Source organism: Chelmon rostratus, chromosome 14 (genome assembly GCF_017976325.1).
Source record: "Chelmon rostratus isolate fCheRos1 chromosome 14, fCheRos1.pri, whole genome shotgun sequence".
NCBI lineage: Eukaryota > Metazoa > Chordata > Actinopteri > Chaetodontiformes > Chaetodontidae > Chelmon > Chelmon rostratus.
The window spans coordinates 16,931,916-16,946,364 of record NC_055671.1 but is presented as its reverse complement, the minus strand read 5'-3'; the positions used below and the strand labels follow the sequence as shown (position 1 = coordinate 16,946,364).

The 14,449-nt window shown below is 38.7% G+C and overlaps 2 protein-coding genes across 2 annotated transcripts in view; both read right to left on the bottom strand.

Annotated features, from left to right (window-relative positions):
- The window catches only part of aff4 (AF4/FMR2 family, member 4), a 33,583-nt gene extending 26,729 nt beyond the window's left edge, over window positions 1–6,854 (bottom strand). The window contains exon 1 of the mRNA XM_041952033.1: window positions 6,595–6,854. The gene's annotated coding sequence lies outside the window, so the exon portion shown is untranslated. The remainder of the gene's footprint in view (window positions 1–6,594) is intronic.
- Window positions 6,855–8,130: 1,276 nt separating this feature from the next.
- Window positions 8,131–13,793, bottom strand: zcchc10 (zinc finger, CCHC domain containing 10). The gene is made up of 4 exons (XM_041952909.1): window positions 13,737–13,793; window positions 12,049–12,210; window positions 10,895–10,936; window positions 8,131–8,957 (listed from the first exon to the last, which is right to left on the bottom strand). The coding sequence occupies exons 1-4, from the start codon at window positions 13,775–13,777 to the stop codon at window positions 8,714–8,716; spliced, it is 489 nt and encodes a 162-aa protein (XP_041808843.1). The 5' UTR covers window positions 13,778–13,793; the 3' UTR covers window positions 8,131–8,713.
- Window positions 13,794–14,449: the final 656 nt, after the last annotated feature.

Sequence of the window (14,449 nt, the reverse complement as noted above, 5' to 3'; positions counted from 1 at the left end):
ACTTAAATCTTTAATGTTACAATTTAGATCTGCCCTATATGAAAAGTTCCTCAAGATAACTTCTGTTATGATGTGACAAAACAAAAATAAAATCAACTTGACTTTTGTCTGTCTTGCAACTGTTTTGAATGTTGAATGTTTTCTTATATTGGATTTTTTCGACTTCTGTTGCAATAAAGCACTAAATAAAGAAAAAAATAAAGATTATTATAGTTTAAAGACATCTCTGCTGGGTTCCAAGATTCCACTATCACACCAAGTGATTTTAATGTGAATATTGGATGTTAAAAAATAAATACAGCATCATGTTTAGTCAATTATGTGCATTAAAATAACCCAAACTGTAATGGCATAAATGGTTTCCTGCATTTCAGGCAAATGTGGTTTACAAAGAGCATTACGTAACATATCTGAACAAATACCCAGTAATGGGTACAGATGGGCAGCCAGTGCCACCTCCCCCGGTGCTTTTGAGGAAAACCTGCTGACAACAGGCATTCCAGAGGGAGTGTCCATTCAAATGCTGCAAACCTGCCTCATATAAGCAGCTGTTTGGGTGACGAGTGGCATCGAAACCACATGCAGCTGGGACAAGGCCTTTATCAGAAATTGACAAAAATAATGACTTGTGAAAATGCATTGACTTTCAATCAACTTTCTTACAAAGTCAACTAACTTTTCTCCAGAAACAAACATGGTAATATACACTAGATCTTGTGCAAGTACACATATTCCTCTATCGGTATTGCCGGAAACGTCTCACTCACACATTAAATAGGGGTAATAGAAATGGCTAATTTTCTGTGTGCCTTTGATGTCAAAGTATTTAGCTGATTATGTTTAAAACAAAGTCAAAATTAGGATTAAGTCTGAGCATTCAGAATTCTTAAATTCCCGCTTCAGTGAAAAACCCCTTCAATATTTCACTGTGGCTTTAGATTAGCTCCAATTAACATATCAAAACAAGAGTCTAAATCTTGATTGGCATGTTCTCTAAACAACTGCTTATATCCTTTCATTCAGGCAGGTTTGAAGCATTTGAACTGACTCACTGCCTGGAATGCCTCCACTCAGCAGGCGTGCTTTATCTGAGTCAGAGGGAGCTGGTAGCATTTACCAATCAGGGCCGAGTGTTGTGACTGTTCTGCCTTTTAAAAAATGACCAACATTTCAATTTAGAGGACTTTTTACATTAGACATCTGGCAAACCTGCTCACTGAGAGGTGACAGGTACTGTTCTCAATGAACAAATGTGGATTTTGAAAAGTGAACGACATGTATCTATGACAGTGATGTCTTTATGCCAGGATCATTAATCAAACAAATCAAAAAACTTTCAGCAACTTTTCGATCAATTTCTTTTGTACTTTGCATGCCTCGAAACACTTTAGTAATCTGAGGTAAGGCAAACAGCATACAGACCTAAACTGTAAGCCTGGAAAGTTCACATGCATTTTGAGTTGAAAAATAATGTCAGATGAGCTCAGACGACACAAATACAACACTGCCTCATTGTTAGTGGAACATGACACACAATCCTCAATTATCTCAGCAACGTTTCCAAACAACCTCCGACATTCAAGACCTTCAATGTGCACACCAAGCTTATCAAAAGGCCTTTATCTTAATCTTTTTTTTTTTCACAAGAGCCTCTTCATCCGTTATCTGAACTATGGTACAATTTTTAACAATTTAAAATCACTCCCTTTGGCTTTGAGTCAATATGGATTCAACATCCTGTGGTGTGTGATGCAACTTCAGTTTAAACTCAGCATGTTCCAGCATGTTCAGCACACACGTAATGTTGACCATTGTCCTTTTAACGTCCTTAAAGAGAACAGTGAAATCATCCGGACTTGCTGAGTAAAACGAGCTTTACAAGCAGCGGAACGAAAGACATAAAACATTAACTGGGCATGGCAGAGTTTATTTCATCAGAATATTAACACTCATATTTCACAATTAATAATTAACAATTGCCAAAAAATATGCTTGTGTGCTCCAGCACTTTTTAAAAATAATGGTTTGCTTGTTTAATAACACTAGTAGTGGTGGTCTTCTTTTAGCCTGAAGGATTACTGCTTACTTACATGAAACTCTCCATTAATAGACTATGAGTCACCCAAAACATGAATTAAATGTTCCTTAGCCAGGGTAATTTTACCTTCTAGAAACTCCAATAACTCAACTGAAACATGACCTAAGCAATTAAAACAGAGGGTATCATGCAACCTATACTGCACCGACACGCAATCGTTCCTACTTATCACATGTGACAACAAGAAAAGTCAAAAATTAACCCAACCCTATTGAGGAGACATAGGAATTTCTGACCTGTGTAATAGTTTTCCATTTATCAGTCACAATCTCATTGCTCAGAGAGCAGCCTGGGCTTAATTTGACACTAGACTATCTGCCTGCCTACAAATAGAAACACGCTAACCTATAGCTTTCTACTGTGAGCCTCTAAATAAACCTTCGCAACCCCCAGAGCAAGCGCTTTGATACGTGGCCAAATGTGAATGAAGACACCAGCACGACAAAAATCAGCGTATGATTCATTAAATGTGGTTTTTGCCATGTACATGCCTGTGTGTTCTCTGCATAAGCTTAAGCTTAGCGATATTAGTTTCTTTCTATGTATTACATAAAGTTTTATCTATGTATTACATAAATGAATACTTGTTATACTTCTCATTTTACTCTTCTAGATCCATCTCGCTATCTGAGATTTTTACTGTTTGTGTTACTGATCCATTTGTTATTGCCTTCAAAGCACTTACCCTGCTCTGAAAAATGCCAATGATTTTCACTGCTGTTCATTATAAGTGTTACTGCAGCAATAAACTATGATGTTATCATTTCCAAAACGATATTATAGAGCAGTACCTCACAGCACGGGTGTATGCCAGATCTGTGAAATGAAATGAATTAATGAGCTTCACCTCCACCGAACTATATACCCACATGAGAGCTTAACTCACATCCTAGAGAACAAAAGCTGAAGAACAGATGCATGAGGTCAGGACACAGTGAGTAGCATATTTTTCTGCTGTGTGAGCAACAGTTCAGAGGGATAAAAAAAAAAAAGAGAGAGAGAGAGAGAGAGAGGAAAAAAAAGAGCTGCTGATGTCTGATTAGATTCAGGCTAATTAAACTGGCTGACTCTGGAAGAGCCTTCAAACAACTTACTTTCGACAAGCTTCTCCTTGTAAAGGAAATGAGATTTGATTATAAACTTACAGGCCTTAGCTGAAGACACAATTAGCTCTTACTTTGGGCAGGGTTTTAAGATTAACGGCTAAAATGCAACAAAACCTGTACAATAAACAAACCAGATGACTGCTATGATTCCCTTTTCACGTCGCTCATTTAATTCATTTTAACCATCACGGGGAGATGAAGACAAGGCTGATAAGACAGGATAAACAACTACTGACGAGAATTTGCTTTATTCAAACAAGGACTACTCTGTTTTGAGAGGGCAGCCCTACAATCTTGTACTATTACAGCCTGAAACTAGGTATTGCTCATTTTCCAAACATCCAGACTGCAAAACCACACTGTACTACCACCGCAATGTACAATAGATGTGTCAAAGCCAAAGGAAACATGCACCCACTCCTCTGTCTGGAATGGACAAAACAAGTGACCATAACATCTCAACAGAACATGTGCATGTTCCCTTTTGCTTGGCTACAGAGGAAACAGTTACGCTAAAGCCACAGGGTAAAACCTAAACAGGAAGTGAAGAGGATTTCACATCGAACTGCGTCACAGGGAGCACAAGAACGCAGAACACACACTTATCTGCCATAACACACTGACCAGGGTTACATGGACAGCACTGGCCTGAATGTGGACTTTTATTATGAAAAATAAAACAGTATCTCAAAAAGGCTGTTAACCTTGGCAGCTTAAAATAACTTGTTTTATCAACATTTCCATAATTTAGCAATACTGACATTGGAAGACACCTAATATTTTGCTCATGTCTCATATGTCTGTCTCCAACTCGGCACCCAGTCATCTTGCAGTCATATGCATCCGCCTCATCTTGCCGTTCAGCTCATTTAAAAAAAAAAAAAAAAAGGCAGCGTGCAACATGAAGAGATTAAAATAACATAATGCATATGAAACTTACACTTTATCCTTAAATATTAAAAGGTACATATTAAGAAATGTGATACAGATCAATCACTGATACAGCTCTCACCACATCAACATCAGTCTCCCTCCAGCCTTTTTAAAAAGTTTGACACACTGCCATCATGGCGCACCCTTCGTGCAAGTTTGGCAAAGGCATGATGTTTTAAGATGCTCTTTCTGGCATCTGGTATCTATCATCGAGCAGTTGGATTGCCTTCTGCGTCACCAAATGTCAAAAAACTCCAACTAAGAGGCATGCTATAGTTCAGCTCGGCTGTTTACATGTGCTTCGATAATACAAGCTGGCATACTTAACATGATTTACAGCGACGATGCTTACTCAGACCGAGCTTATATCCATTAGTGTATCCAGAAAATTATTCTTGCTTGGCCATTTCTTTTGCAAAGTACAGCCTTAATCCACTGGTTCCCAACCTGATTTGCTTCACAGGGTCCTGAGGCCTTCTTGATTTTAATGGGTGTAAGACATCTTTTAAAATATACTATAAGCTCATGTCTCAGCATTTCATGCATTCATGTGAAGACAACTGAATTTAACTGTTGTCTGTAAAGTTTAGATTATCGTTTAAGATGCACATTTTTAAAAGTTCTCAGAGGATAAGGGTATGGTGAAGACCTGAACACAGTCTACATTCACAGAGGCATAAACCCTCTGCTAAAAAGCACCATCCTGCATTCAGAAAGCACACAGTTAAAACAACCAAAGAGCTAAAACAACAATGGCCAAGCATCAAGGAGAGGAAAACCCTGAATTTGTCAAAAAAGAAGCCCGTCGAGTATGTATGATTGTGACAAAAATATATGATACAGACAAAACGGTATTAAAAAAGACCAGGTTATTTCACTTCTACTGCAATAACCACAGAAAATAATCTGCTCAAAATTCATCCAAATCGTGTCCTGCAGCTATTGAGTTCACTATTTGGGTTGACTGCACAATGTATCAGTTGTTCTGTTCTGTTATTGTTATGCATTGATAGAATATGAAATATCAAAAACTTAGTCAGGGGTCATTAGTTTACTCCATGATAGAAAAGACATCCATTAAAGCAGAGATGGGAACAACCGCCTTAACCTAACTACTGTGGCAAGTGTCACCGTCTAAAAGAGTACAGAGATGTTGTAAAGCAACATCATCAATCCTGTATGTCCGCAGGAAAATAAAACGCTTGGAGACTTACACTTCCAGGCACAGTGCACTTAATAAACAACCGCACCCACAATTCAAACAACCCAAACCTCCGTCCGTCACCTGACTACAGATGTTGTTCCAGTTCACAGCTACCTACCATAAATGAGTTCATGACCTTAGGCATCCCCCACCATGATGTGTTAACCAAGATAAACAAGTTGATGGCTCTGTCCTTGCCAAGTGTGCCCAGTCAGATATATACAAGTACTGGTGATATTCCTCACTGTTGAGAGTTACTCTGGACTTATGATGCATTTTCTGGCCCTTCCCCCAACTATGGCACGTAAAATGGCTTCCTGGAAAAGCACATCAGCTGTCCCTTTGCTAGACCAAAACTAGACACATAGACTGTCCTGTTGCCTTTCAGGGCATTAGTAATTACCAGTCATTAGGATTTTGACCAAAGGCAGCTAGGAGTGGCACTGAGAGTAATCTGATTTAATTTATGCAGGGTACGATGCACGGAGGCTAACGTACAGGACAACAAACCAAAAGTTTTTGCTAGTCACTGCGAGAAAAGTGCCGACTGCTGTGGGCCTGCGATTAGTTAAAACGTTCGGTTTAAGGTAGAGAGGCTGCAAGCAAGTAAAAATAAATGTTGCTCAGATCTGAACTGTGCAGCTTTAAGAGTTCATCTAGAGTTTAATTCACGACGCTGAACTGGATGGCAGTTATTTGCATGACAAACTGTGCGCAGCTTCTGTTTATCATTTGCACTCAACGTGAATATCACGCAATTATGCCCTCGTCTGTTGCATAAATTGCTAATAGTTAGCAAACTTAGACGTGTAAGTTATGTCAACGATGACTTAACAGAGAAAACACAAACATCAGACGTCATGACCTGTTAGCCAACATTACACGAGCAGAAACATGATCACTATCGCTGCGATGTTTTGTCTGACTTTTCCAGAACAGAAAGCCACCGGACGAGTAACATTAAGCGTTTTTCACAAATTCAGCAGTCTATGTTTGCCGTCATATGAACTCATAAGTAGCTACATTAACAAGGGGCAAACACGCTACCTACAGGACTACCTGCATCTGTGCTTTAGCTTAACGTTAGCTAGCCAATCCTGCTAGCGTTTAGAGGCTAGGCTAGCGGCTAGCTTGCTATGTAACCATTGAAATTTTCTGCAGAAATTTAAATTAACATTCACTCCAAATGTCAGAGAACCACTTAGTACAGTTAATCATCAAATAACATATTTTGTGATATTCCGCATCCTTACCTCTTGTCTTCTTTTTAGGCCCAAACCATTCTAGCTATTGGAAAGCTCTTTTCTCTTTGTCTTTTCCACTTCCAGTTATACGCAAAATGGACTCAGCAAAACGCTTAACAGCTAAAATACTAAAATCAATTGGACGGTCTCCATCTTTTCCTTAAAACGCAACTGCGCATCGAGCGGAAAACAAAATAAAATCATTTTTTCTGTCGTTCATTTTGTTATTCCTGAACAGAAGTGACTAATAGGTGAGGCTGCTAGCTAAGTTAAGTAGCCAGCAGGTACCACAGACAGGACTGGATGCATGGATGGCAGCAAGCGGTGCTGCCTTCACTTACTGTGGGAAATATTTCAAACGCACCATCTATCCAAGTAAACATGAAGGGAAGTACATATTTTGTAACCGTGACAGGGAAAGGTTTTTTGGAGCGCTGTGAACGTTGGACCATTTGAAAATACCGCTGACTGTAGCTTTCACGTTGTTCATACACCTTGAGAGAGATTGCTATTTTGACAGCGGACACATTTTCAGTGTACCGATCGCCGATAAGGAAGTTGAGGTAAATGTAGTGAACAGTTTTAGTTTTTACAGAGTAATTTCTGTCCATGTCACTTCCACGGTCACAGCGCGGCCATTTATTTATGATTCTGGCAATTCCCACAAGTGAACGCAACATTTCTGTGACGCACAGGTTGTTCTTGACGTTCAGGACGGATGTCACGGAGAGCGTTTCATTGTTCCCTGCAGCTGACTGATATCTATTACCAAATATACAACTGGACTTCTAAATTCAGCTGTCACGTGTCTTTTGGCGAATACATGAATTAAAGTTGTAAATTCACGAACATTATTCTGTAATTTCTCAGTTATGAGTTCACCTACAAGTTTTGTGAGTGCTTGTCATTTATGGCTTTCAGGCACATTTCACAGAATGGGTTAAAAAGTTTAAATAAACTTTTTCAGCTCTTTACATCTGACTGATTAGTCTACAGTATGTTAGATACTCTAGACCAAATTTCATCATGGGAAGTGAACAAAAAAGAACTGCCCTGAAAAAAAAGTCAATAAACTATCCCCAAGAAAGATTAGTTTTGTTTAATCAAGAGCATTTAGAAATATAGATTTCTGCAACTTTAGATCCTGGTGCATTCATCTTAATTTATTACTTAATTCTTTTTCTTTTTCTAAAGTTTCTTTGCACTTCAAGTAACTCAGGCTGCACACGTGCGACAATTTGATGACTTGGCTGCAGCATTACGGACAGTTTTGTGGTCTGCCACACCCAAATTCATCATAATCATCGTCATCATTGAGGGCCTGGTAATCCAGGAGGCGACGTGTTAAACTTCTGAATACCAAGAAAACATTTAAAAACACCTTAAACTTATAGTATCCCACAAGACAACATGTCTACAAATACTGCCTGGCACTGTGAGATGCCATTTTTGAAAATATCCTACACGTAAACTAGCAAACAAAAGCACAAATTATTTCCATTTTATGCTCAAATTCATATATTTAAAGTCATTTTCACATGTTTCTCTTATGCAAAATGAAAAACCTTTTACAATAGCAAAGGTGCAAGAGCCTTGAAAACTAGCCAAGTTTATTTTACAATGAAATAAGCAACAGCAATTTCTTAGCAACAAGACCTAACTTCAAATTCAGGATTTGGGAAACAGAACTTTTATTCGGTGTCCTTCAAAAGGTCTCATATCAATGTCTTTTCGATACTACATATGGCGTTTCTTTATTAAGGTTGTGAGCTGTACAGAATAAGCTTGACTAAAAATATACTTTAGTACAAAATCACAAATTGAGCATGAATATGCTCATGATATATTTAAAATTTAGACCTACAAACTTGAGAAAATATCACATCAACAGAAGTAACAGGGGAAATATGTTGTGAAAACAGAACATGACACAATAGACATCCCAAAATAAACTCTTCTCTCTAATCTCCATTTCCTTAGTGTACAAGCAGTATGCAGCTGTTAGATTTACATCTCTAAAGATGTCCTATCCAGTCTTATACAACCATGATGGATTAGAGAGAAAAAAAAACTGAACAGCTAAAATTACTTAGAGAAACAAACAACAAGAAAACCCAAATGCATTTATTTATTTCTTCTTTTTCTTCTTCCTTGGAGGTCCTTGATCTGAATCGCTGCTGCTCCCCGAGTCTGAGCTGTCTGAGGACGAGGAGGAGGAGGAGGAAGAGGAGGATGAGGAAGAGCTGTCATCGTCGCTGTCACTGCTGCTGTCGCTGTCATCTGAAGAGGAGCTGGAGGAGTCGCTGCTGTCTGACGATGAGTCACTGGAGGAGCCGTCTGAATCACTGCTGCTGTCGCTGGAGTCTTTAGCCCTGAGAGCAAGCGGTGGAGCACAAAGCAAAAACATGAGCGCAGAAAACAGCGCGTGTGGTTATTAAGTTCTCATGCTGTACCTGATACAGTCTGTGCTGTGATTCTAAACTGCTTCTTCACCTGGTTGACTGTTCCTCAGTAACACTGACATGCTCTGTTTACCTGCTTTGAACTCGACGTCTACAATGTTACAACTGCCAGTCTGCAAACTTGTTGTTTGGTTGTTTGAATTAAACAGAGAAAATAGGGGCCAACTGGAAACATTACCTGTCCATGCACTCTTTTTTTTTTTCTTTTGGATGTTCTAGAGAGCAGTATCAGATTAGCATTAGTGACTTTTATGAGGAGGAAAGCCACACCTTTACTTTTCACCACAGTCACAAGCCTTTGATATCTGTTGACTGACGCCACCTGCCCCACCCACAAACAGACAAGCAAGGCCTGCCACTCCAACACAACTAACCCAACAACATGGACCCAAACAATAATTTATGATAATAATAATTATAATAATGCAAATAAGTGGCTTCCATATGGGGTAGAGGAGTGAAACTAAAGTTGAACAGACCTTTTCCCACAGCAGACATTTCGACTTGGCAAACACAGGCGCAGCTAATAACATTATGAACGTTATTAATTGCTGCATAGCACTTCAATAACTGCTGGAACTGAGCCACCGTAAAGGTTATTAGTTCCACCTGTGAGTTTCTTGCTACAACAAGTCAAACAATGTCTGCTGGGAAAAAGTTCTATGAATGTGATTCATTTGGGAACGATTAAAAAAACACAAGAGTGTGCAGATGCTTGCAAGGCAACTCTCTCATGGCTTTCAGGGACACTCGAATAGAAAAGAGACATTGTTAACGGTTATCAGTAGCACCTGGGCTTTTCCCACTATTACAAGTCAAAATGTTTGCTGTGAAAAGGCCTGCTGCCAAAGTGTTAAATATTTAGATGTGCTTCAGTAACCTAACCTTGGAAAAGCAAAACAGAGAGCTTACAAGAAAATCAAACCCAGCTAACATCAGCAAGATGAGCACATACAGTCCACCAGGACAGCCACGTTATGGTTTTTGGAAGCAGGTATTGAAAGAACAGATCTGAAATCCATCAGCATTGCAATGTGATTAAATAGTAGAATCTTTTGACATACAAGTTTTTCACAGACTGTAGTGAGTCGTAGTTGTCACTAGAGGGAACTGTTTCATCACACTTTTGTCAACACTGTTCATACAAGACAAGATTCAAGATTCAAGAGACCTCTACAACTGAGGCTTTGAATTAAGAGTGGGACACTAACTACAGCAGAGGAGTTCACCTCCCATCCACAAACACCCCGACATCCTGTCCCTAGCAGATTTTCACACCGAGTCAAACTAAAATCACATGACTACGACTCTCACATGACTTTCATGTGACTCTGACAACTCACACGTGAGATTATCGACCCTTGAGTGACGGAGCCAAACAAACTGAAATGTCCAGGCATGACATATTCAAGACTAAAAGCTTCAATCTAGTTGCTTCCAAGCTAGTTTCTATTGCTGCGTTTATAAATGTGAAGTGTGTTACAGCAGTCATACACGGTGTTACATTATAACACTGTGTATGAGTACTACTACTTACTTGCTAGCAGTTATGTAAATAAATATTTTATTTACATTTTAAAATGTAGTGGATTTCTATGATGCCAAAATGGTTCAAAATTAGAGAAACACTGCCCTAAGTATGGGCACCAAAAATGTAAAAGAGTCAAGTATAATTGGGCCACAGATGAAAAAAGAACTGATGGTCTATTATTGAAGACTTTTTAAGTATATTATACATAAAGTGTGTCTCTCTGCAACTCTTCCACACCAAAAAAAAAAAAAAAAACACGGTATGGAGTCAAAACACCAAACACTGTCAAAAGTGATTTAATATACATGTCACTTACTTCTTTTTTATTTTCTTCTCACTGGAGCCTTCTCTTCCTGGTCTGTAAAGAGAAAAAAGCAGCAGCCTTAGTGATCTGACAATAAGCTGAGCTTGGCTCAGGCCAGTACTCCCAAGGAGGAAAGCATGTTGTTGATCAAACCAGACAAAGACACATTTTCCACATGACAGCTGGATGTGCATACTGTACAGACTTCTGGTTTAAACACTTGCTAATTCCAATTCAAGTACTGACAGTAATTATGAAATCAATTTCAGATGGTAAAGGGAAATGTTGTCAAACACCTATTAATGCAGGATGCTGTAGTTATCATTACGTCCTCTAGATGGCGACAAAAAGCAATAACATAGTTCTTTTGCCAATAGGTCAGTTTCTGCACAGTGACAGGACCACAGTATAGACTCCATTACTTTCCGTGTGTCATTTCCTAAGTACAGCAGTATCACAGTTTAATCTACACAGTAAATTATCCGGTGTGTTTTTCCTGTTCCATGGTTCACCGTGTCTTACAACACAACATCTCAGCTTAGTTTGAGACCTGTGTTCCTCTGATGAGCTGAATTCTGAATTAGCAGAGCAGGTAATCATATGGCCTAAAGGTGAGAACACAAAAATGCCAAGATTAAATTTTGAGTCCCACTGTAATTCAATGTGTAACACTGAGAACAGTCTGTAGCCGTGAATAACCCATAAACATGATATTAAGTCTCACTGCTTCAGCTGATAGCACTGTGACAATCACTCTACTGACCAACTTGACAGAGCTGCAAATGTATGTTAGTTTAAGTTTTTTTTTAAAGTTTATTTACTTTATTGATCCCAAGACTGGGAAATTCTTCTCTGCTTTTAACCCATCTCTGTTGAAACACACACACGCAACATGCACCATGCCGTGAAACCGTGAAATCAAGCTGCAATCAAGCGCCCGGGGAGCATATTGGGGGGGTTCAGTGCCTCAGGGCACATCAGCCAGCTAATGGAGGGGGGAGGGAATACTCCACCACAACCAAATTTTTCTGCCAGTCCGGAGGGGAATCGAACCGGCGACCTTCCGATCTGCCCCCCTGTGATGTTAGAATCACAAGCTTGTATTTTAGTGGAATAAAATAGAATCAGCAAAGACCTGCTTTTCTGTCACTTAAAGTAAACCTTACCCAGTGATGCTGATGGGTTTGTTTTCATTCTCCTTGAGCTTCTTTTTCATCTCAGCTGTTCTTGACGGCCTGTGTACATATTTCCGCTTCCCAGTGCATTCATAGGTCCAGTGTCCCATCTCCAAACACTTCTGACAGCGCACATGTTGTTTGTTCGCCTCTCTGTGTGTAAAAGACAGACACATCTGAATGAGGATGAACATGGACAGACTACAAAACAAATCCTCATGGCCACAGCTACATTTCCTTGTTGTCAAGTGAGCTAATTATCAAGAACTATTTTTATGCAAAATCCAGCATTGTAGGTGGTGAAACCATTGCAAGTTCATTGCAATAATGAAGATGCTTTCCAGTTTTTTTTTTTAAATCAAACATACAGTTTATATATGCACACTTCCTGGAGTATGTGCATGCATGTTTCTCCAACAAGTCCTGACACCTAATCAATGAAGAACTTTGTAAATTAATTCCTAAACAATCTATATGAATGCTGTCTGATCTCCATCTAACCATCCCAACCTCCACAATCTTGTTCTGTAATTTTCTATCTGCTGAGAAGGATGAATTAAAACTATGAACAGATTTAGGGCTGTCTGTGATTATTCTGATGCTGTTTGCATGTGCTTGTGTGTGACTGGCTGTGTTGTGATCTGTGTTGTTATTTATTCCGCCGCCTCTCTTGTAAATTAAATATTGATCTCCATAGGATCACCTTATTACATAAGGATAATAACAATAACAATAATAATAATAATAATAGGAACTGCAGTTCTTATGATTTCCTAAGATGCTATATTCTTTTCTCTAAGGAGTGACAAGTGGGAAAATAAATTGAGCCCTGACTATGACATCAAAAAACGATAAATGAGGTTATACTGTGAAAATATAATGTTTAACAAATCAGTTTCCACCAGCAGGATTTTCCTGATGGGTCTTTCACATTTAACATGAAAATGAAAGCAAGGCCTAGTTTATTTCTTCAGCAATATGGAGATCATGATCAAAGGTTGTCCCAGGTAAGCGGCCTAATTGTTTTCTAATGGTGGAAGAGGTCTCTTTAAATCCATGAAGAACTTCATACTGCTGAATACAGGAGTCATAATTAAAAACAACAACAAAAACCCGTCAAAATAACCCTGAAGCAGACCAACATTATCTACATATCCAACTCTTTTTCAAGTGCATTCATGTTAAGAACGTCACATGTGATTCATCATACCTGAACTGATATCACGGCAGGCTGTGTGCTGATATATAAACAACATTATCGCGATGTTTTTCTACATATGACTCAATACTACAGCGAAACGTTCATATAACAAATATTTCAGTCGACAACTGGAAAAACAGTTACTGTTTCTTGACAACTAATTCGCTACAGTTTCAAGTAAACGGAATTTTCATAGGTTATTTGCGAATAAAAACACAACAGGCACGCGTTCAAGGGCTAAATCGATGTCTGAGGATAGAAAACAGCCCCACAGTTAAATAATAATTCTGTATTGATGAGAAAGACCGCGGCGCATTTGTGCTCCCATTAAGCCCGGCGGGATGAAGGGTCCGTAATTTACCGCCTCGATCTGACACGAAGCTCGACGAACTCAAAGCCATTTGTGTTTACAAGACCACTATATTCAGAAAATGATAAAAACAATGCATTTTCATCTACTTATCTAGATTATACTCACGCTTGCCTCCTGGCTATTATTCTGTGCATGGGAGTCGCCATGTTGCAGTTTACTTTTTCTTCTTCATTGGTATGGGACCAGTACGTCTTTCCGGCAACCTTAATGCATCCAGTGCCCCCTGTTGGCAGCAATGGTTCGCTGCATCTATGTACTGTATTTTATGGTTAACTCACTGGTCATCCGTACTTCATTGGTTCCATTTATCTATTTTTCTAACCATTCATGGGTCAAAAACGGTGTTTAAGACTTATGTTTATTCTATACATCAGATCTATATATTTTTACTGAACAAATGCAAGATTTGACAAAAACAATGGGTGTTTCAGCTGTGCACAGTGAGTAAATAGAAATACCTATTAAATGTAACCCATTGTAACAAAATTATGACATTATACAACATTATAATACTATAATACTATTTTTGACCACATTCAGTTTGGCAGAGACTTCAGAGGTTTTAGGGCAGCCTATTTACCAACCCATAATCCTCGAAGTTAACTAGATATGTGAAGGCTTGGTACACTGCATACTTCATATTTGGATTTCATTCATTTGTTGCCATTACAAAGTAAATAGTTACAAATCCAAATAGGAATTCAGGAAACAAGCAGATTTAGAAAGCTGTAACAGGTGTAAATTCCTATATGTGTTTTATTATTTATTTCCAAAACATTACATAAATGAATCTTCCTTAAAAGAAGAAAAAAAGTGTT